At 63.4% G+C, this 19,357-nt stretch overlaps 1 protein-coding gene across 1 annotated transcript; it reads left to right on the top strand.

Moving 5' to 3' along the window:
* The first annotated feature begins 2,626 nt into the window (after positions 1-2,626).
* GPR20 (G protein-coupled receptor 20) lies at positions 2,627-17,342 on the top strand. The gene is made up of 2 exons (XM_031034520.2): positions 2,627-2,723; positions 13,374-17,342. The coding sequence occupies exon 2, from the start codon at positions 13,402-13,404 to the stop codon at positions 14,473-14,475; it is 1,074 nt and encodes a 357-aa protein (XP_030890380.1). The 5' UTR covers positions 2,627-2,723; positions 13,374-13,401; the 3' UTR covers positions 14,476-17,342.
* The last annotated feature ends 2,015 nt before the right edge of the window (positions 17,343-19,357 follow it).

The raw sequence follows: 19,357 nt of genomic DNA, 5'->3' as shown, positions 1-19,357 counted from the left end.
GGCTCCCCCATTCCTAACCCCCCAACGCCCCCACCTCGGACACTTGAGGTCACCTTTCCCAGAGAAAGAGAAAGGCCCCACCCACCCTGCCCTCCCCAGGGTGACTGGCCCCTGTCAGGGGCTCCAGAGCACAAAAGGGACACTTGACCGTGGACCCCTCAGGAGGGCCCTGAGGGGCCTTCTCACACCCAGCCCCTGCTGTCACCTGTGTTCTCCAGGTGATGTCCAGGGATCGCCCCGTACCGCTTCCCACAGGCAGAGTCCTCCTGGTAGCCGGCCTGCGTCCCCAACCCTGGCAGGCTGCAGGCCACGTGGCCAGGGCCCCAGCACTGTTTACATCGTCGAATGGCACCAAGACAAGGACCACTCGGGAGGATGGATGAGGTGGGGAGTCGCAGGCACCAGGACAGTGACAGCACCTGCACAGCGGTCACCCAGTGTCCCCTGCCCCCCTTCAGCCCCCACACAGCTGCTCAGTTGCTATTTGCGGCTGAATCCCTCCAAAGGGCAGACTCCAACAGCGACAGGGCGAGCTGTGCATAGCAAGGGTCACCGTGAGTCCTGGGGGCTGGGGACGGCGCTCCAGAATTCCACGGCTCACGCAGAGAGAGTGAGGGGCTTCTGCGGGCTCGCAGAGGGCTCTCCACCTGGCTGGGCGCCAGCCACGGACAGCCTGGCCCGACCCAGCCTGTGGAGGAGACAGGGTGACGCTGTGTCCGCCGCGGGCTAGGGGAGGGCCACCCCGAGCCTCGTGGGCTCCAGCACCTTCCCCCGCCACCCCCAGGACCCCTGGGTCCCACAGAGAGAGGCCTCCCTTGGGGGAGGGACTCTGGAAGCCGCCCCAGGCTGTCACCCTGCTCCCCAGGCAGTCCACCGGGATTCATTTTGTCCTCAAGCATCTCCCCAGGATTTCTCTGGGAACCAACCTCTGTGTGCCTGGCTAGCCCTGCCCGTGACTCAGCGGTAGTCTCCACCTCATAAAATTTGAGACTCCACTGGCTCAGCCCTCCGGCCCCCACCCACATCCTGGCCGCCTCCAGGCTGCCCTGTACAGAAACAACACTGAGTCGACACTCCCTCAGCAAGATCCTGGGTGCCCTGGCTTGCCAGCCTGGAGCCAGCTGGCCTGGGGCAGGGCCGCCGTGGGCCAGAGACACCATCACATTCCTGGGTCTCGGTTTCCCTTTCTGAGACAGACAGCACAGTATTCGAAGGAGACAGTCGGTGGTAGCCTGTGGGCTTGGCCCTGTATTAGCCGGGAAGCTGCTCCAGGGACCATCCTCCCCCAGAATCTTCAATGGCTCCCCACTGCCCTCAGGGTCAAGTCTACCACTCTGGCTCCCACGCGGCAGCTAAGACCCAGTGTGGAAGGGCTCTGTTCACTCCAACTTCACCTTTTATCCCTGCCCTCCACTCTTGGGGACCCGACGTGCCGTTCCCACAGCCCAGAAGACCTCCCATCCCTCTGGCCTCCCTCCGCCCAGCCAGGCTGCTTATGCCCACCTCCTGTGCCGCCCCTCCCCAGCCGGCTGTTGGTTGCAACGGTGTCCCCCACCAGACTGAGATCTCGGGGGCCAGTGGCCTTGTCTCGGGCAGCATCCCTGTTCCCAGTGCCCAGCGTGGGCTGGCTCAGCAGTGCTGGATGGAAGGTGCTGGGTGATTCCATTGCAGGAGTGAGAAGCAGCTCAGGGACAGGAGACCAGAGAGGGCACTCCGGCAGAGGAGACAGCAAAGACCTGACCCTGAGCCCTCCCTGCCCCCCGCCACGGCCACCCTCAGACACTGAAACCAGACTGGCCCAGGCTGCCCACAGGCCACTACGCTGGGCAGGCTGTGTGTCTGGGGAGGGATGTCCCTCCCAGCCACCGCTCCCAGATCAGGCCCCGCTCCCGAGATTTAAGACCCGCAGCCCCCTCCCCACCAGCCCTGGTCACATCCCGGTCTCTCCCACGCACCCAACCCCACGTGTCCCCACAGAGTCGCTAGCACCCACAGGGTCACACCAGGTCCCGGAGGGGCCCCGGGCTGGTGCTGAGCCCGCAGACACGCTCAGGCGTGCGTGTGCCCCAGGGACACTCACGAGGGGGCACAAACGGAGGTCCAGATACAGAGAGTGCAGCTCTAGGTCACGGGCACACACAGACACACCCAGGCTCAGAACACGCAAAACACAGAAAACCCAGACAGCACTTGGAGACCCAGAGGGCCACCATGGGCAGACGTAGCCAGCCTGCATTTGTCCCTCCCGACAGAAGACTGGGTCCCTGCGCGCTGCTTCCCCCTCCCACAGCACGCGTGAGTGCCAACCACACTCTCAGGGGCCCTGCAGCCTCCCCCAGACAAGGCGCTAGGGGGACAGCAAGCCAGAGCCCTCCCTCTCCACTCTTCACCCCCCAACCTGGGCAGTGCCACTGGCTCCGCCCCCTGTGCCTCAGTTTCCTCCTCTGTCTGGCTGGGGCTGAGCCACAAACTCTGCTGCCCCTAGGCTCCCTCTCCCAGGGCCCTGGAATCAGGCTCCTCCAGGGGGCCGGCCAGCCAGGGAAGGAGCCCGCCCCCACCCCGCCCCCACCCCTCCGCCTTTGCCCAAAAGGAGCCCCAGAGAGGGCCTGACGTCAGGCCCCAGGAAGGCGGGTCGGGCTGCCGGACTGAGTGGCCCACAGAGCTGCCCCAGGCGGTCGTCCAGGCTGTGCCGGCTCTGCCTCAAGCTGCCGGAGTAGGCGAAGGTGCGGTGAGTCCCCCAAGAGCTGTCCCCGGCCCCCCGGAGCTGGACAGTGCCGGAGTGTCCTCACTCCCCAGCCAGGCAGGCAGCGCAGGGGCTGAGGGACCGAGAAACTACACCCAGACCCGGGGAGGGGAGAGTTCAGAGCCTGGATGGGCTTTGAGGTCCCACCCTGCAGGGAGCCATTGTACAGATGGGAAAACTGAGACCCTGAGGGCGAGGGGGGTGGGTGGTCACAGCTGGCCAGGCTGGGCAAAGAAACGGGAAGGGAGGGCTCCCAGGGGCTTGTGGGAGCATCCCTCCTGACCCCAGAGCCCCACCTGTGCTGCCCCCACCCCCTCTTCCCTGGGTTTCATTCATTCTTTCATTCATTCATTCAGCACTCTCACTGATCATCTGCAGGGTGCCCAAAGCTGTGCCTCGATTTTCCCACCTGTCAGGGCACTAGGGTGGCCCCAGAGGCCAGGGTAAGGAAGGGATTGAGTGCTTGACCACCACTGGGACCTTGTCCATCACTGTCCCCCAGGCTGGGGCAGGCCAGGGGTTGAGGGATTCCTGTGGGCAGGCTCCTAGCCATGCCACCCCACAGCTCAGGCTCTATGCTCCAGCCCTGGCCCTTTGCCCACTCTTTCAGCAGTGGGGAAACTGAGGCCCAGGGCAGCTGGTCCACCCAGCCCCCAGCATGAACCTCGGAGCTGGCACTGCCCCCGCCTGGCTCCGGCTGGCGGTGAGCGCCCTGGGAGAAGGGCAGCGGGAACAGGGTCCCGAGGGGGGCGGGCGGGTTGGGAACTGGCCGGTGGCCAGGGTGCCGGGCGGGACAGACAAGGAGCAGCTGTGCAACCTCGGGCAAGACTGGGGATGGAGGGACGGCGGGACGGTGGTTGCAGCTCACAGCCCTCTGGCGGTGCCTGGGCCTGCCCGCGGGCCCCCACAGTCTCCTGCCACGTTTGGTCACGCCCAGCCAGAGGGCCGCCCAGGGTGCCGCCTTCTCCCCTCCGGCGGCTTCCCCGCGGTGTGGCCATGGGCAAGTCACTGCCCCTCTCTGAGCCTTGGCAAAAGTGGGGGTGGGGGGCTGCTGCTTCTAGAGCCCCGGTCTGTGGGGGGAGGGGGACTGGAGCTCTCCGAGCACCTGCACACTGGTCTCATTTCGTCCCGGGGGACCTGATGTGCGGGGCGTGGGTCTCAACGGGCCCACTTCACAGCTGAGGAAACTAAGGCTCAGAGGCGCCAGAGTGGTCCCTTTAAAAATCATTTATCTGGTCATTCAGCTGCAGCTCTGCAGGGCCACTGCCCTTGTGGGACTGCCAGGCCAGTAGGGAAAGCAAACAACCACCAAGCTGCCGGCGGGGGGGTGGGGGGGGGTGATGGCAGCAAAACACAAAAGGGAAGGTAGGAAAGGGAAGGGCGATCTGGGAGGGCCACCCTGAGGAGGTGCACTGGGGTCTGAAGAACTCCCTCAGCAGCCACACCTGCCTGGGAGCCTCGGCGCCCTCTGCACCTGCACCACTGGGGGCTCAAGGTCAGGTCTGATGCCTCCGACACACGGGGTCCTAACCCATTCCTCTGACCCCGACACCAGGCTGGGTGGCCCAGGCCAAGCTGCTGGCCCTGACCTGGGCCTCCAATTCCTGGTCTGCACGGTGCGCGGCAGTCAGCTTTCAGGGGCATGGGGTCGGCAGGGGGCTCCACGGGGCAGAGTTCAAGTCACAGCTCCTCCACCCCCAGCTGAATGACCCGGACACACCACTTAAGCGTCCTGGACCTCAGTGTCCTCACAGGCAAAATCGGGCCAGCCACACAGAGCAGGGGCATCTTGGGAGGAGTCAGCGGGAACCTAGGAGGGGTCATCTCGAAGTCAACCCATGAATTGTGGGATCACAGCTTTCCCTCGGTGGAGGGGTGTCCAGGGGCTGAGGGAGGACCGTGTGAGCTGGGGACTAGGGTGCAAGGGGCCTTCAGCAGGTGACACGGGCAGACACGTGTGTCAGGCAGGCTGAGGATCTGCAGGCAGCCCCGTCCTGGCTTGCCCCGAGAGAAGCTGGGGGGTGGGGGTCAGCTGCGTGAGCACCTGCACAACCTCGCTGTGCAGCCATGCCTGGAGCTGCCCCTCCCGGAGAGACGTGCGCTTCCTCCGGAGCTGAGGGCGCAGAGAGAGGGTGGACTGTGGGCGGGGTCCCGCCTGATGGAGCCCAGGTGCCCTTCTCCACCACGCTCAACCCACACCCTCCAGCGACCCCTGTCCCTGAGCTGCATGGAGGGAGCCAGGCCAGGAAGGGAACCTAGATTCTGGCTGGCGCCCCCTAGGACCTGTTGGTGACCAAGGGCCAGTCTGGCCCCTCTTGGGGACCTCAGTAGGAACCCAGCAGTCCCTGGATGGAATGAGCAGAGAGGCTCAGACCAGCCAAAAACAGCAGGCGATGTTCTAAAGCAGATGCCATGAAACCAAGAATAATTGTAAAAATAAACAGGCAGATGGTTCCCCCAATAATGGCTATTTTGGCCTTGGAAGACCACGAAGGTCACCCGCAGCAGCACGGACATGCACAGGTACTCTCCGCCCTGGCAACGCCCTTGTGCACAAACCCCAGGTCCAGAGATACCAGCCCCCCACCCTGGTCCTACCCCTGCCAGGGCCAGATGCACTGGACCTGGGTTTGATTCCCAGCTCCTTTGATGCTGTGTGACCCAGGGCCTGTGGCTCACCTCTCTGGGCTTCTGCTTCCTCATCTGTAAACTGCCGTGGGGATTTCAAGAGCCCCACAGGTGCCTGGCCCACAGCAGATGCTCTTAGCACCTCCGTCAGGGACAGACTGGGCCTGTCTTCCATGCCTGCCCCTCTTGGCCTCTGGCACAGACCAAACTCCAGGCTGCCTGCACCTGTTGGCCCAGGGCTGAGGCCGGGCTCCCCACCTGCCCTGATGCCCCACGTAACAGGGGCAAAGCAGCCAGGCCGCAGGATTGGCCACAGGACAGCTGCAAGAGAACGTGCGGGGATGGGGGACAGTTTTGAGAGGAACCAAGATGTTAGGACACGCCCGCCCCTGCCAAGGAGGGGACCCCCCCCCCGGGCGTCCATGGGCAGGTACCAGCTCCTGAGCCTGGCGTCGTTGGGCACACAGCAGGGACCCGGCGAGCTGTGAGCGGCAGCCTCCCATCACTTGTTGGAGACGACAGAGTCAAATGACCCGGGGAAAGATGCTCATTCCCTGCTCTCGAAAGATGCCCGGAGTCTGAGAGCTTCCCTAAGGCTCTGAGAAGCCCTGATCTGAGCACCCTGGATGACCATTCAGGTGGGGAAACCAGGAGCCTCAGCACCAAACAAATATGATACCCAGCATCACACGGGAGGGAAGTAAGCTCCAAAACTCCAGCTAAGCCCTGTTGACAAGCACCAGGGGCAGGGTGAGGATGACGGGGACAAGCTGGACCCCACAGGGTAACTGGGTGGGCTTCCTGGAGGAGGTGTCAACTCTTCCTGTGCTGGGCTATCCCGGTGCTGGAGGAACAGACTGGAGCACTGCCCCCGACCCCTCCCCCACCAGCCCCACCCTCCGAGGCTCCCGCTGGGAGGGTTTCCTGTGGAGGGGAGGCCAGGAAGTCCTAAAGGTGGGTGGGCAAAATGTTGGGTAGGAGGGAGCAAGGAAGAGTCCAGGGTGGAGGAACAGCTTGGGCAAAAGAGGTCGGAGGGTGCATGGAGTGTCATCAGACAGTCGGGGTGCTGCGAGACTGGAGAGGGGGGCCCCCTCAGCCTATCCGGAGCCTCAGGTCACTCCCAGGGAGGGCCCCTACCAAGGGCATCGCCCTTTGCCCACAGGCCTCCCTGGAGAGTCTCAGCAAAGCTCTGGAAGAAGAAGGCCTGTGATGTGCAGGGCTCTGGGTCTCCCCACCTGGAGGGGTCACCTCCCTCACCCTGCACCCCCACCTTTCCCCCACCCCTCCACCTCTGGCCACATCAGCACCAGGTGCTCTGGGTCAGAGCCCTCCTCCAAGGCTGGCTGGGGCAATAAGCAGTGCAGGAGCCTGGGAGGGAGGCTTGAGAGGGAGGCCTGCGAGGTCACCTCTGGCCAGAAGCCTGCCTCCCAGGGAGTTGGATCTCGGCCTGGCACCTTGCTCTGTGTTCAGGGCCCTGTGAGAGCAGCTCCTGGCCTCAGCCTCCTAGGCTGCTCAACCAGGTTTCCACACCTGCAGAGTCCACTGCCTCCTCCAGGAAGCCTTCCCTGATCTCACCTTCCTGTGTCTCCCAGTCACCCTGCCAGCATTCAGCTGGGGGTCTATCTTCTCCACCCAAGACACCCTGCAGGTCTCAGATCCATAGGGGAACCATGGGTGAATGGGGGATGATGGGCGGGAGAGTCAGGTCTGGGTCTAAATTGAACCCTGTCCCTGCCCAGTATGGGGCTCGCCCCCTCTCCCCCCGACAGTCCTCGGGTTCTCACTTGTAAAGTGGAGGGCCTGGCTTCCCAGGCTGCTGGGTGGAGGAGAGCAAACCCCAGGGAGACTGCTGGGTGGAGGAGAGGGAACCCCAGGGAGACTGCTGGGTGGAGGAGAGCGAACCCCAGGAAGACTGCTGGGTGGAGGAGAGCAAATCCCAAGCGTCCGGAAACACCCGGCGAGTGCTCTCTGCTTGTGAAAGAATGCAGTTCACGGTCAGCCCAGCCAGGGACAAGCCCCAAGGCCCAGCTGGGTGACCCCAGTGTAGTTGCTGAAGCTCCCTGTCTCTGTGTCCTGTGTCCTCACTTTAAAATATGGATCAGACCCCCTTCCGATAATAGGAGGAATCCAGATGTCCCTTTCCACCTGCTCCCCACCACAGGGCCCCCAGGGGCAGGGGGCAAGAGAGAGCAGGCCATGCCAAAGACATGCCAAACGGAGAGGACAGGGGCCATGGGCTGGGCTCAGAGGGAGCCAACTTGGGCTGCAATACAGAAAGACTTTCTTTGTCTTCAGAGCAGCTTTACAATGCGGCAGGCTAACCTGGGGCAACGTCCCCATTCTCAGAGGAGTGCAAGCTAAGCTCTCATGAATTCACTCACTCATCCACTCAACCTATACGGAATATGACTCTACAATCTTCTCCTCTGCAGAAATTCACGGGCTAGTGGGGACACCAGACAAGTGGCCAGGCAATGACAGAACCACGGTGCTATGAGAGCCCAAAAGAGGCCACAAATCTACTTGAGGCAACCAGGGAGGGCTCTCTGAAGGAGGAGGCATACAAACTGAAGAGAGCCAGCATGTGAATAAGAGTGTATGGTAGGATTATTTTAGTCACAAGTGATGGAAACTCAGCTCAAAGTAATGTAAGCCAGAGAGGGAGGTAATAGCTTCATTTAACCGACAAGTCCCAGGATACTAGCTTCAGGCAGGGCTGGATCCAGGCACTTGAGCCACCTCCTCAGGACTTGGGTCTCTGCACTTGGCCCTGCAGCAGCTTGATCTCACAACCCCAGAGCAGAGAGAGCTGTCGTTGAAAGTCCCCGGGGCTGGCCGTGGCTGACCCATCACTGTAGCCCGGGGCAGCTAGCTAGCTCATCACTGGGGGAGTCTGGGGCTCGGTGCTGCAGGAGCCCAAGAACAAAGCCAGGCAATGGAGCAGGACCAAGCCACTGAAGGACTTTATCCCGCAAATGCAGGGTTTCCGAGCTGGAGGTGCCCATTGTACAGATGGCAAGACTGAGTCATGCAAAGGGCCTGGGAGGGCCTGGGCAGGTTGGAGGGACTCCTGGCCCCTCCCTCTGAGACCCCTCACTTTCTCTGAGACAGGCAGGAGCAGAAAGAGGGAAGGAAGTAAAGAGGCAGGCAGAGAGAGGCCCTACAGGGCTGGGAACCGGTGCGGGAGAGAAACGCCCCCGCTCTCCTGCTCCCCCCTCCGGGGCCGCCACACACCAGCTGTTCACCCCCACCCAGGACTCACTCCTGGGGGCTGGGGGCTGTGCAGAGAGCCCCTGCCGCCTCCTCCAAAGGGGCGCCCTTTTCCTAACCCTCACCTGTGGGCGCACCTGGCCCCATCTCCCCTCCCCCACCCAGCCACCAAATCCCCTCAGGGCCTGTCCTGTGCCACCTCCCAGCACGCCTCGGGGCAGCCTGAGGTGGGTTCTAACTCTGCCCGCCTTACAGGGGACAACACTGCGCTCTAAGATGTTTGGGATGGTTTGGGATGGGCCATGCTCCAGGCCCCCCACCCTGCTGTGCGTCTTCCCAGCTGACCCTGAGCCCCTGGAGAGCAGCCCGCGTCTCTCTGTTCTGCCGGGAGAAGTACCTGAAGGTGGGCGGGTAGAGCGGGCTGTGTCCAAGCCCAGGACGGTCACCCTCCAGCAGTTTCTAGGCCCTGGGCCCGGCCCCGCGCCAGGCTCTACGAGGACGTGGCCTCTGTCCACTGGGCTCCGGCCGGCTGGCCCGGGCTATGAGGTCTGCTCCACCTCAGCCAGGCCCAGGACACCTGCCAGGAAGGGGGAGGGGACGGGAGGTGCCACCCCCTCAGACTAGCTCCCAGACGGAGCCACGCCACCCGCCTCGGGCTGTGGAAAGCGCTAGTGACCCCATTGACACTGATGAAGAGAGCAAGGCTCGCTGACAGGGCCGAGGTCCCCGGGCTTGGCAGTGGCAGAGCCCGACTAGAACCCGGGTCTCCGGGACTCCTCTGCTCGCTCCCCGCGCAGGGCCTCTCTGAGGGCCAGGTCTGTGCCTCCCCCCTCAGCCTGGGTGGGCAGGCCTGGGGCCAGGCTGTCCCCACAGAGGAGCAGAAGCTTCTCTCCTTTCCCCTCATTCCAGGCTATATTTAGAGGCCACGCCGAGCGCGAGGCACGCGGGGAGTGGGTGTCGTGCGCCTGCCGGCGGAGGGGGCCACTTGCCTGGGGCCCCCGTGCCCCTCGGGACCAAGGCTCTGGCTGTGGGCTCGCCTGAGGCAGGGCCCAGGTTTGAGTCCTGGCCTGTCCCTCCCTGAGCTTCGGTTTCTCCGAGTGTGAGTCAGGAGGCCCAGAGGCCGGGACAGGGACCCAGCACCCGGCCCCTCGCGGCAACCACACCACGAATCCGCTAGAAGCAGCGGGAGGGAGGCTCTGCCGCTCCATGGCTGTGCAGGCGGGGAGACCGAGGCCCAGAGAGCGACAGGTGGTGCGTGGGGACCAATCTCTGTTGGCCCCTGTCACCGTGCAAATGCTCCCGCCACACCTGCACTCCGGCCGTCGCCGGCCATGCCGCCCCGCCCTGAGTCCCATCCTCCTGCGGAAGCGTCGTGCACAGGCCCAGCCCTGGCCGGCCGCGGGGTGGGGGCCCTCGTGTGCACGGTGGGAGAGCCAGCAGGAGGGGGCTTGGGGGAGGTCAGAGGGGCCTCGCGACTCGGTGGCGGGAGCACGTGGGAGGTGGGAGTGTGCCAGGTGGGCGGAGCACCCTGCTGAGGGTCACGTCCTTGACCAGAGCAGATTCAGGGGTTTGCAGGGGAAGCCATCCCAGTGGACTGTCAAGGAGCAGCAGGAGCTGAGGCAGTGAAGACCAACGGGGAAACTGAGGCCGGAGAACAAAAGTCCTTCCTGAGGCCATGGGGAAGAAGGAGGAGAGAGGGGGCCGCTCAGCCCAGAAGCTCCCAGCCCAGCTCCTCCCCTGCCCCAGAGAGGGGCGGGCAGGTAATGTGTGGGCAGATTCAGGAGGCCATCAGCGGGCCACCGCCCAGAAGGCCTGCCTCCACAGGCCAAGCACTGGGTCTGGAGGCCCACCAGTGCCTTCCTCATTGTTCAAAGCAAAATGGACAGCTGCCCTAGAGAGGTCATTAAATAAGAATGCCACAGTGAGAAGTGAGGCAGAGGAGTGGGGTGTGTGTGGGGCGTGGGCTGTCTTACAGACAGAGACAGTAGACTCGCAGAGAGAACAGGGGAAGAGATGATACATGTAGAAAGTCAGGGGTGAGGGCCCAGGCTGTGACCAGGATCAGGGCTCAGTGTGTAACAAAGATCAGGGCTCAGAGTGTGATCAGGGTCAGGTTCAGTGTGTGACGAGGGTCAGGGCTCAGAGTGTGACCAGGGTCAGGGCTCAGAGTGTGACCAGGATCAGGTCTCAGAGTGTAATAAGGATTGAAGTTCATTGTGTTATTGGAATCAGGACTTGGTGTGTGACCAGGAACAGAGCTCAGAGTGTGATGAGGGTCAGGGCTGAGTGTGACCAGGGTCAGGGCTCAGAGTGTGATGAGGGTCAGGGCTCAGAGTGTGACCAGGGTCAGGGCTCAGAGTATGACCAGGGTCAGGGCTCAGAGTGTAATAAGGATTGAAGTTCACTGTGTTATTGGAATCAGGACTTGGTGTGTGACCAGGAACAGAGCTCAGAGTATGATCTGGGTCAGGCTCAATGTATGGCAGGATCAAGGTTCCTGGGATCCTGTGTGGCTGACATCAGGGCTCAGCTTTGTTTGGGATCAGGGTTCAGACACTTGGAGCTGGGAATCATGGTGTGCTTTGCAGACATCTCCATCTCTCCTCCCCTGTCAGGCCTCTGGGGCGTCCTGAGCATCCTCCTATCCCCCTGCTGCAGAGGCCCCAGGCCCCCCAGCCCTGGCCTGGACCCTCCAGCACCTTGAGCCAGCAGCTGACCAGCACATGAACCTGGCCCTGGGGAGTTTCCTGGAAGGGCAGGATCCCCGGGGCCAGCGTCATCCTGGGACTATCTCCCAGAGGAAACGTTCTGTAATGTTTATTATTTGTCTCTCCCTGTGACACGGACTCGAACCTAGTGCAGACACACTAGAAAACCAAAAAGCATGTGGAAGGGAATCCAAAACAGCTGTTTGCCATGTCCCTGGAGCCGGATCCCGGCACTCCCCTATGCTTTGCCAAGGCTCATTTGTTTCCACAGTAGATAGGCTGGGAGGCATCCCTCTCCTTCTTGGGGGCATTCTGGGGTCCCCCACTGCCTGTGGCTCCAGGTTCCCAGCCTCGGGGCCTCTGCTCGATTCTATTCATGCCCCCAGAACGTCTCTCCCTGCCCTAGATGTCCCGTGTGCTCCCCATCTGCCTGAGTTATCATTCAGCAAACGTATCCATCAACCCTGCGTGTTAGGGGCTGGGGGTACCAAACAGAGGGCAGCCCAGCCCAAAAGGACTGCTGTGCTGAGACCTAGGCCCGCACGTGGTGGGAGCGGCCACGGGCCTGGGCAGCAGCTGACTCCTCCCAGCAGCCGTGGGGGTCGGCAGATGCCCAGGGCTGCAGTCCCAGAGGCAGAGGCAAAGCTGGGTGACCTCAGGCACGTGCTGACCTCTCTGAGCCCAAGGAGAGAGGCAGCCTACTGTCCTGCCTGGGCCTCCCTCCATGCCAGACTGGAGCCTGAGCCTTCGCCAGGAAGGACTCCTCTGCTGTGCCTCCCCACCCCCACCAGGCTGGGCATTTTGTGCCCAGCCCCCAGCAGGCAGAACTCGGTACACCCGGTCCACCGGGTGGAAGCTGCCAGAGTGAGCCTGTTGCCCAAGGCCAGGCAGATAGCCACAGGGAGGGGGCAGTGTCCGGTCTGCACGCAGCAGACACCCCATGTCCATGGGCCATGGGGGGCGGTTGCAGGGGGTGGGCAATGTCTTCCTTTCCCCTTGCAGGTGGGGGAGGGCACATTGCGTGGCCGGATGTCCCACGCACCCACCCATCCTCCCTGCTTCTCCCCAAAGTCCTCTCCTTTCTCCGGGAAAAGCCAGAAATGTCCTTATTTGGAGCATCAGCCCGGCCCGGGGTGGGGGTGGGGGGCCTGTTAACCCTTCATGTATAAATAGAGATAAATCTCAGCAAGTTAAACACAGAGCTGCAGGAACATAAACAGAATGGGCGGGCCCCTTACGCTGCGGGGAGCAGAGTTTATTTAACTCACACCCGCCCCACTGCTGTGGGGACCCAGCTCCAGGCTCAGGCCCCAGCGAGCACCCTGCGTGAGTGTCGAGCCTCCCAGACAACAAGGGTGCTCACCTCTCAGGGCCGGGAGCCCCGGGAGTGGCGGGGAGGGGGCAGGCGCTTGGGTGAGGTTCCTTACGAGGACCCTAGCTCCAGGCATTGACTCGCCACCAGCCTTAGAAGAGGCAAGAACAGATGGGTGGGCTGGAGGACGGGGTCTAACACACGGGTGTGGGGGCAGCCAGGCGGGGCCGTCATGGGCCGGGCTCTTCTGAGCATAACCGTGATTTATCCGGCAGCAACTAACACTGTGGTTTATCTAGCACAAGCTATGCACTAGGCCATGCTGTGCTTAGTTAATCCTAGCAGCTCCACGACCCCGGCCATACAGGTTAGGACATGAAGCACAGAGAGGTTAAGTGACTTGCCTGAGGCTGCACAGCGAGTAAGGGAGGAACCAGGATTGGAGCCTGGGTTCAAACACCAAACACTCGGCTCCACAGCTTACCTGTGCCATAGCCTTCGACTTCCTCGTTAGTCCTGGGACGGTCCTGCCCAGCGAGGGTTTTTACTTCGGCTCCATCCAGCTGTGGCTCAGACCGTTACCATTCCACCAGAGCTCCGCCCCGGCGAGTGCGAGGCCCCATGGAATGGAGAGGGCAGGCATTTCGGGGCCGGGCCGGCAAAGGCACAAAGATGGGAATGCCGGGGACCCCGGTGAGCACGCAAGCCCGGCAGCGCCAGCCTCCAGGCGCGGCTCCAGCCACCCAAAGGTAACCTGTCTCCTTGCTTGCAGGCCCCCGGTGTGCGTGCCGGCCGCCGTCATGCCCTCTGTGTCTCCGGCGGGCTCCTGGGCCCCGGCGGCCCCCAACACCATGGCGACGGAGGCCAACGTCAGCATGCCAGAGAAGCCCCTGTTCCACGTGTTTGCCCGGCTGGACGAGGAGCTGCACGCCGCCTTCCCGGGCCTGTGGCTGGCGCTGATGGTGGTGCACGGCGTCATCTTCCTGGCGGGGCTGGTGCTCAACGGGCTGGCGCTCTACGTCTTCTGCTGCCGCACCCAGGCCAAGACGCCCTCGGTCATCTACACCATCAACCTGGTGGTGACCGACCTGCTGGTGGGCCTGTCCCTGCCCACGCGCTTTGCAGTCTTCTACGGCACGCGCGGCTGCTTGCGATGCGCCTTCCCACACGTCTTCGGCTACTTCCTCAACATGCACTGCTCCATCCTCTTCCTCACCTGCATCTGCGTGGACCGCTACCTGGCCATCGTGCAGCCCGACGGTTCTCGCCGCTGGCGCCAGCCCGCCTGCGCCAGGGCCGCGTGCGCCTTCGTGTGGCTGGCCGCCGGCACCGTGACCTTGTCCGTGCTGGGCGTGACAGCCGGCGGGCGGCCTTGCTGCCGCGTGTTCGCGCTGACCGTGCTGGAGTTCCTGCTGCCGCTGCTGGTCATCAGCGTGTTCACAGGCCGCATCGTGTGCGCGCTGTCCCGGCCGGGCCTGCTGCGCCAAGGTCGCCAGCGCCGCGTCCGGGCCATGCAGCTGCTGCTCACTGTGCTCATCATCTTCCTCGTCTGCTTCACGCCCTTCCACGCCCGCCAGGTGGCCGTGGCGCTGTGGCCCGACGTGCCGCGCCACGCCAGCCTCGTGGCCTACCACGTGGCCGTGACCCTCAGCAGCCTCAACAGCTGCATGGATCCCATCGTCTACTGCTTTGTCACCAGCGGCTTCCAGACCACCGTCCGAGGCCTCTTGCGCCGCCGCGGAGCCCGGCACGAGCCCGACAGCAGCAACATGGTCAGCATGCACAAGAGCTCCAGAGGCTCGGGCCACAATCACGTCCTCGGCGCCAGCCCCAGCACCTTCACCCGGGACTTGGCCAACGGGTCTGACGCATAGCCAGTGGGACTCTGCGAGGGGACCCGAGGTCAGGACTGGGCGGGGCAGGCCAGGTCCAGGACAGCAGGGACCTCTGCTCTGCCGGGGGGAGGGGGCGGCAGTCAGGTTCCCCTGGATTGACTGGGGCTGGCTGCCCAGCCCACTGCGTGGAGAAAGAGTCTAAGGCCACACAGTGCCGTGGTTCGCTGGCGATGTCCGCCACAGGCTCTGCGGGGGATGCGGCAGTCCGGGGGCTGATTGCTCACCATCCCGGGGGCATAGACTGTGTCCAGTGAAGACTCAGAGGGGTAGCCAGGAGCTGCTCCTCTCCTGGTCCATCCTCACCCTACAAGGACTCCTCAGAAACAGGGACTAGGAATTCTAAAGAGGTTCCCACCACTCTTCCCCTCCCCTGCCCCCGTGCCTGTCCCGCACACAGAGAAGAACAAGGACAGAAAGGAAAAGTCAAGGGACACGAATGCCACATGAGCAGACGGGAGGGGTTCGGGTCTCCGGAAGACCGCTACCCGAGGCCCCCGTGAATCACACAGTACAACAGCGTGACGGCCATGGGGTGCTTTGGTGGAAGGGCTGTGACATCGGGGCTGATGCCTGACCCCGAAACACCCCACAGAGGAGAGGCTGTGTCCTGCCCATCCGGGGTGGGAGGGGTTAAGCAACACGTACAGGGGGCGCACGGCCGCGTTGGAATCGAAACCCCGTCCCACCTCCAGCCACACCCCTGCACCTGCCCCATGAGGCAGCTCCAATCTGCCCAAAGCCCCCACTCCAGGAACGACCTCAGAAGACCCTACCTGCTGCCCCAGGACGGTGGCAGGGCTCACGGCCCCATCCTATGGATGAGAAAACCAAGAGCAAAGACCTAGGGCAACGTGGAGCCAGGCCTACGGGCCTGAGGCTCCCATCTGCCCACATACGGAGCTCCTTGTTCTCCTCCGGGGGCAGAGAGCTCTGACCAGCAGCTCCTGCCTGGCTCGTTCTTTCTCCCCTGCCTTTCCTGGGGAGGGAGCGTTTTTCTGGCTTGGGTCTCTGATGCCTCCTCTGAGCTGCACTCCGGGCTTGCCTCCACAAGCCTTCTGTGGAGCAGGCAAGCTCCCTGAGCCCTTTGTAGACTGCTATACGGATAGGGGCCTGTTGGGGGAGAGGAGCCCTGGGCATTCCAGGCACCAGGCCTCACCCCAGCACTTGGCCAGAGCCAGTGAAGCAGGGTGAGATGGAATCTGGCCTCAGATCTGCCCAGCCTTACAGAGGAGAGTCCTGCCTGCTCAGTGGCTCCAGGCAAAATGCCCTGTCCTCCAAGTTCAGGGCCCTGGAGGGAGGCCCGCCTGGGAGGCAGGAAGGCCATCTACATCCCCATGCTACAGATGAGAAAACGGAGTCTCGAAGAGGGAAAGGCCCGGCCAGGGTTGGAGCGAGCACTGGGCACTGCAAGGCCAGCTCTGTCTTTGCCAGCCCCTGTGGGAGCCCCATGTGAGCAGCTCCTCCGACCCCAGGACACGTCAGCCCACTGCCTCCCTGCTGGAGGCCAAGGGAGTCCAAGGCTCCCTCAGAGCAGGGTGGTGCTGCTGGGCCCCCAGGCGGGCTGCTTCCTGGGCCTGGAGGCTGGAGGAGCAGTGGGCATGGTGGTCAGCATCTCAAGCATCGACGTCCTTGGCCCTGACTGAGTGCCAGGCACGGTACGGGAGCCTCTCCCCTACCTCGCTCCGCGCGGGGCTGTGGCTCACCAGGGACCCAGAGCTGCACAGGAAAGAGCAGGGACCTGGGAGCCCATGGCAAGAGGGATGCTGAGCCAAGGAACCGGCACTAATGGTAGGTTTTCAGGCAGGGAAGCCCCCACGGAGCTCTGTCTGTCCCCGGCCCTGCATCTGGCCCCTGGGCAGGCATGCGGTGGGGTGGGGGGGGAGGGTCAGTGTCAGGTGTTTGCCCCAGTGGAGCATCACCTGTGGGCTCTCTGCCTCTGTCAGCTGCCCCTGGTTCTCATTCTCATTCACGCTCAAGAGTGAGTGAATGGCAACGGACTGCTGTGTTTGGGGCTGGAAGTTTTTTGGGAACAGTCCCTTCCTCTAGGAGGAGGGGTCTCTAAAGTAGGTGAGCCAGCGGGGATCTGGGAAACAGTGAACAGACTGGGTCTGTCCCGCCCTGTTTCACAGCTGTTGTCTCGTTAATCCCCACCGTGTGTGGAGGGAAGCGCCATGGGCAGTGCTTGGATCCGAACCCAGGAAGGCGCCCGAGCCCCCTCCCCTTGTCCCCAAGCCTGAAATCCCACCATCCAACCTGGGTTTTGCAGGGGGAGCCTTCCACCACTCAAGCTTGAGAGGGTGGCCACCTGTCTTCTGCAGCTGGGGCGGGAATTGGGGGCTGACCTCGCACCCCTGAGAACTCAGCCTGACGGCCCCCCACACAGGGCTCTCTCTAGGTGGCCTCAGTGTCCCCCAGTCTCCACTGCTCTCTCTCCTCTCCTTGGCCTTGCAGCTGGAGGAGAGGGGGCTGGGGAATCACCCCACAGCTCTCTCAGAGGCTTGATCCCACCTCCTGACATCTGGCTCCCTCCTTCTCTGGCCTCTTTGTCAGGACTGAGGCCCAGGGGCCTCCGGAGGCCGACCTGGACTGTCCGTGTTCCCATGGGGGCCAGGGTGAGAGGTCCCTGCACCCCCTCCCCATGGCCTCCCTTCCCTGATTTTCAAAAAGCCCAAGTGACATGACATGGCTTGTGTATTTATATCTGATGTAAACAATCCCCTTAACAAGAAGTCCTCATCCTGAATTAAAGCTGTTTATTCCCTTAGTGCCCTCAACTCAGCAAGCACGGGGCAGGCAGGGGTTGCCCTGGGGCTCCTGAGGCAGGCAGGAGCCTACACGCCCCCAGCCCCTTCACCGGCCAGGGACAGGCTGTGGTGGTGGGTATGCGCCTGCCCCATCCCTGGGTCCCTGGGGCCGGGGGGGGGAGGGGGGTGGGGGTTAGGGACCCAGAGCCCCGCGCCTGTGAAGGGCAGGGGATGGAAGGAGAACAGGTGGAGGAGTTTGGGGTAGGGTGTGGGCACAGGAGCTAGGGTCGGGGCGCAGACCAGCAGAGAGATGGGTCCTCGCCCATCCTGGTCCCCACCCTGCCCACCCAGGGAGAGGCGCCCACAGTGTCCCATCATATCACCCAGGTGCCATCTGGGGAGGGGGGACATGGGTCAGTTGGCAGAGGGGGAAGGCGCTCTATCTATGGGCTTGCAAAGTGCCACCGAGTTGTCCTGTTCTCTGAACCTGCCCAGAACAGAAGCCTGGGAGGCAGGGATAGTCATCCCTGATATACAGATGGGGAAAGGGAAGCTCTGGGCATGCAGGATGGGCTGAGCCCCTGGGCACCCGGTTCCTGCCTCGCAAGCCTCCTGCCTTGCAAGGTGGCCTGGGTTCCCTGCTCCTCTGCCCGGGAGCCTTGGGCGGGAGGGGGCGTGGCTGGACACTGCTCATCACTCTGCTGTCTGGCGCTCTCTGAGGCGGAGGCGGCGGAGGTAAATATTAGGGCCTGTTTAGATTAAGCTCCATTAATAGCAGAAAATGTCACTGCGGCGCCCGCTCCAGCTTCCTGGGGGCCTCTGGTGCCTGGGGCAGGCGTGGAGGGCCCTGTGGGAGACAGATGTCCCCCCTGACGCCGTGGATCTGACCCTGCACTGCCCCCTGTCTTCTCACACCCCCTCCCCTCCCTCAGGAGGCTCTCCATGCCCTGTCCCCAGGGGCCCAGGAGGCAGGTGCCAAGGAGGTGAGGACATTCAACCAGCCAGGGGCAACCCCTACACGGGGTCTGTGTTCCCAATTCACAGAGGAGAACACTGAGGCTTGGAGATGTGAGGGGACCCATGCAAGGCTGCCCGGTGCCACCCAGACCTGCCTGGTCCCAGGGCCAAGGCCACCCCCACCCCATGACCACGGCAGGAGCCAGGGAAGCTGTGGCCCATTGCGCTGAGTCTGGGGAGAGGAGGGCATGCCCTTGTGCAGGAGGGAGCAGGGCTGGACAAAAAGGGGAAGGGGGAAGGAAGGTGGGGGACAGGCCTGGGGGAATGGCTCCCCCAGCCTCGCTCCCCTGTTGTTTCCCTGGCTTGTGTCATCACCCTGCCCCCCATTTCCACATGACCCCCTGCCCCATGGAGCCTCCCCAGACCTCCCAGACAGGCCCCTCCCCCTCCCCTGGCAGCCCCTCTCCCCCACTGCGCTCAGAGCTCCACAGACTCTCCCCTGGGGCCTTCCCTTTCTATGCAGTGTCTGCCCAGCACCAACCCCGCCTATCCACCTCTTGGGTCCCTTCCTTTCCTCTGGCCCTGGGGCCAGCCTGCCGGAGTCCTTCCCACCCCAGCCCAGGACAGACCACCCGGCCCAGCCATCCCTCAGGACTAGCCCCCCACCTGACCATCGGGCTTGGTCCCTTGAGGAGCCCTCAGGGACTCTGCAGGGCCCCTGGGAGTCCAAAGCCTGTGGCACAGCTGGGGTGCTCAGAGTCTTCTGCCACGCCAAATGGGACCAGCCAGGCAGGGGCATCAAGGAGGGCTTCCTGAAAGAGGAGTTTCGAGGCCCTTGCCTCCGGTCCTCACCCTGCCCACCTGGCTCACCGCCCCCTCCCGGCTGGGCCTCTCCTTGAGGGTGTGCTGCTTTTCAAGCATCACGTGCCCCCGGAGCCTCGCAGGCTGGCAGGACCAGTGGACACTGGGACCACGCACAGTCCCCTGCTGCACTAACTCTGGGACCCCTCTGAGCCTTGGCCTCACTGTCTGTGAGGAGGAGCCTGCTGCCCAGACTGCAGGTGCCCCAGGACTGAGCAGCCCTGGCCCCGCTCCCAAGACAACAGAGGAGGGGCTGCGGAGCCCGGCAAGGCAGGCGTTCCTCCGAGTGCCCCTGAGAC

The sequence above is a fragment of the Leptonychotes weddellii genome, chromosome 4 (assembly GCF_054177405.1).
Source record: "Leptonychotes weddellii isolate Sample4059 chromosome 4, ASM5417740v2, whole genome shotgun sequence".
NCBI classification, from domain to species: Eukaryota; Metazoa; Chordata; class Mammalia; order Carnivora; family Phocidae; genus Leptonychotes; species Leptonychotes weddellii.
This window is presented reverse-complemented; position numbering and strand designations above follow the sequence as displayed.

Excerpts from the sequence above, each read along its gene's own strand:
- GPR20 (XM_031034520.2), top strand. The coding sequence starts at position 13,402 with ATGCCCTCTGTGTCTCCGGCGGGCTCCTGGGCCCCGGCGGCCCCCAAC.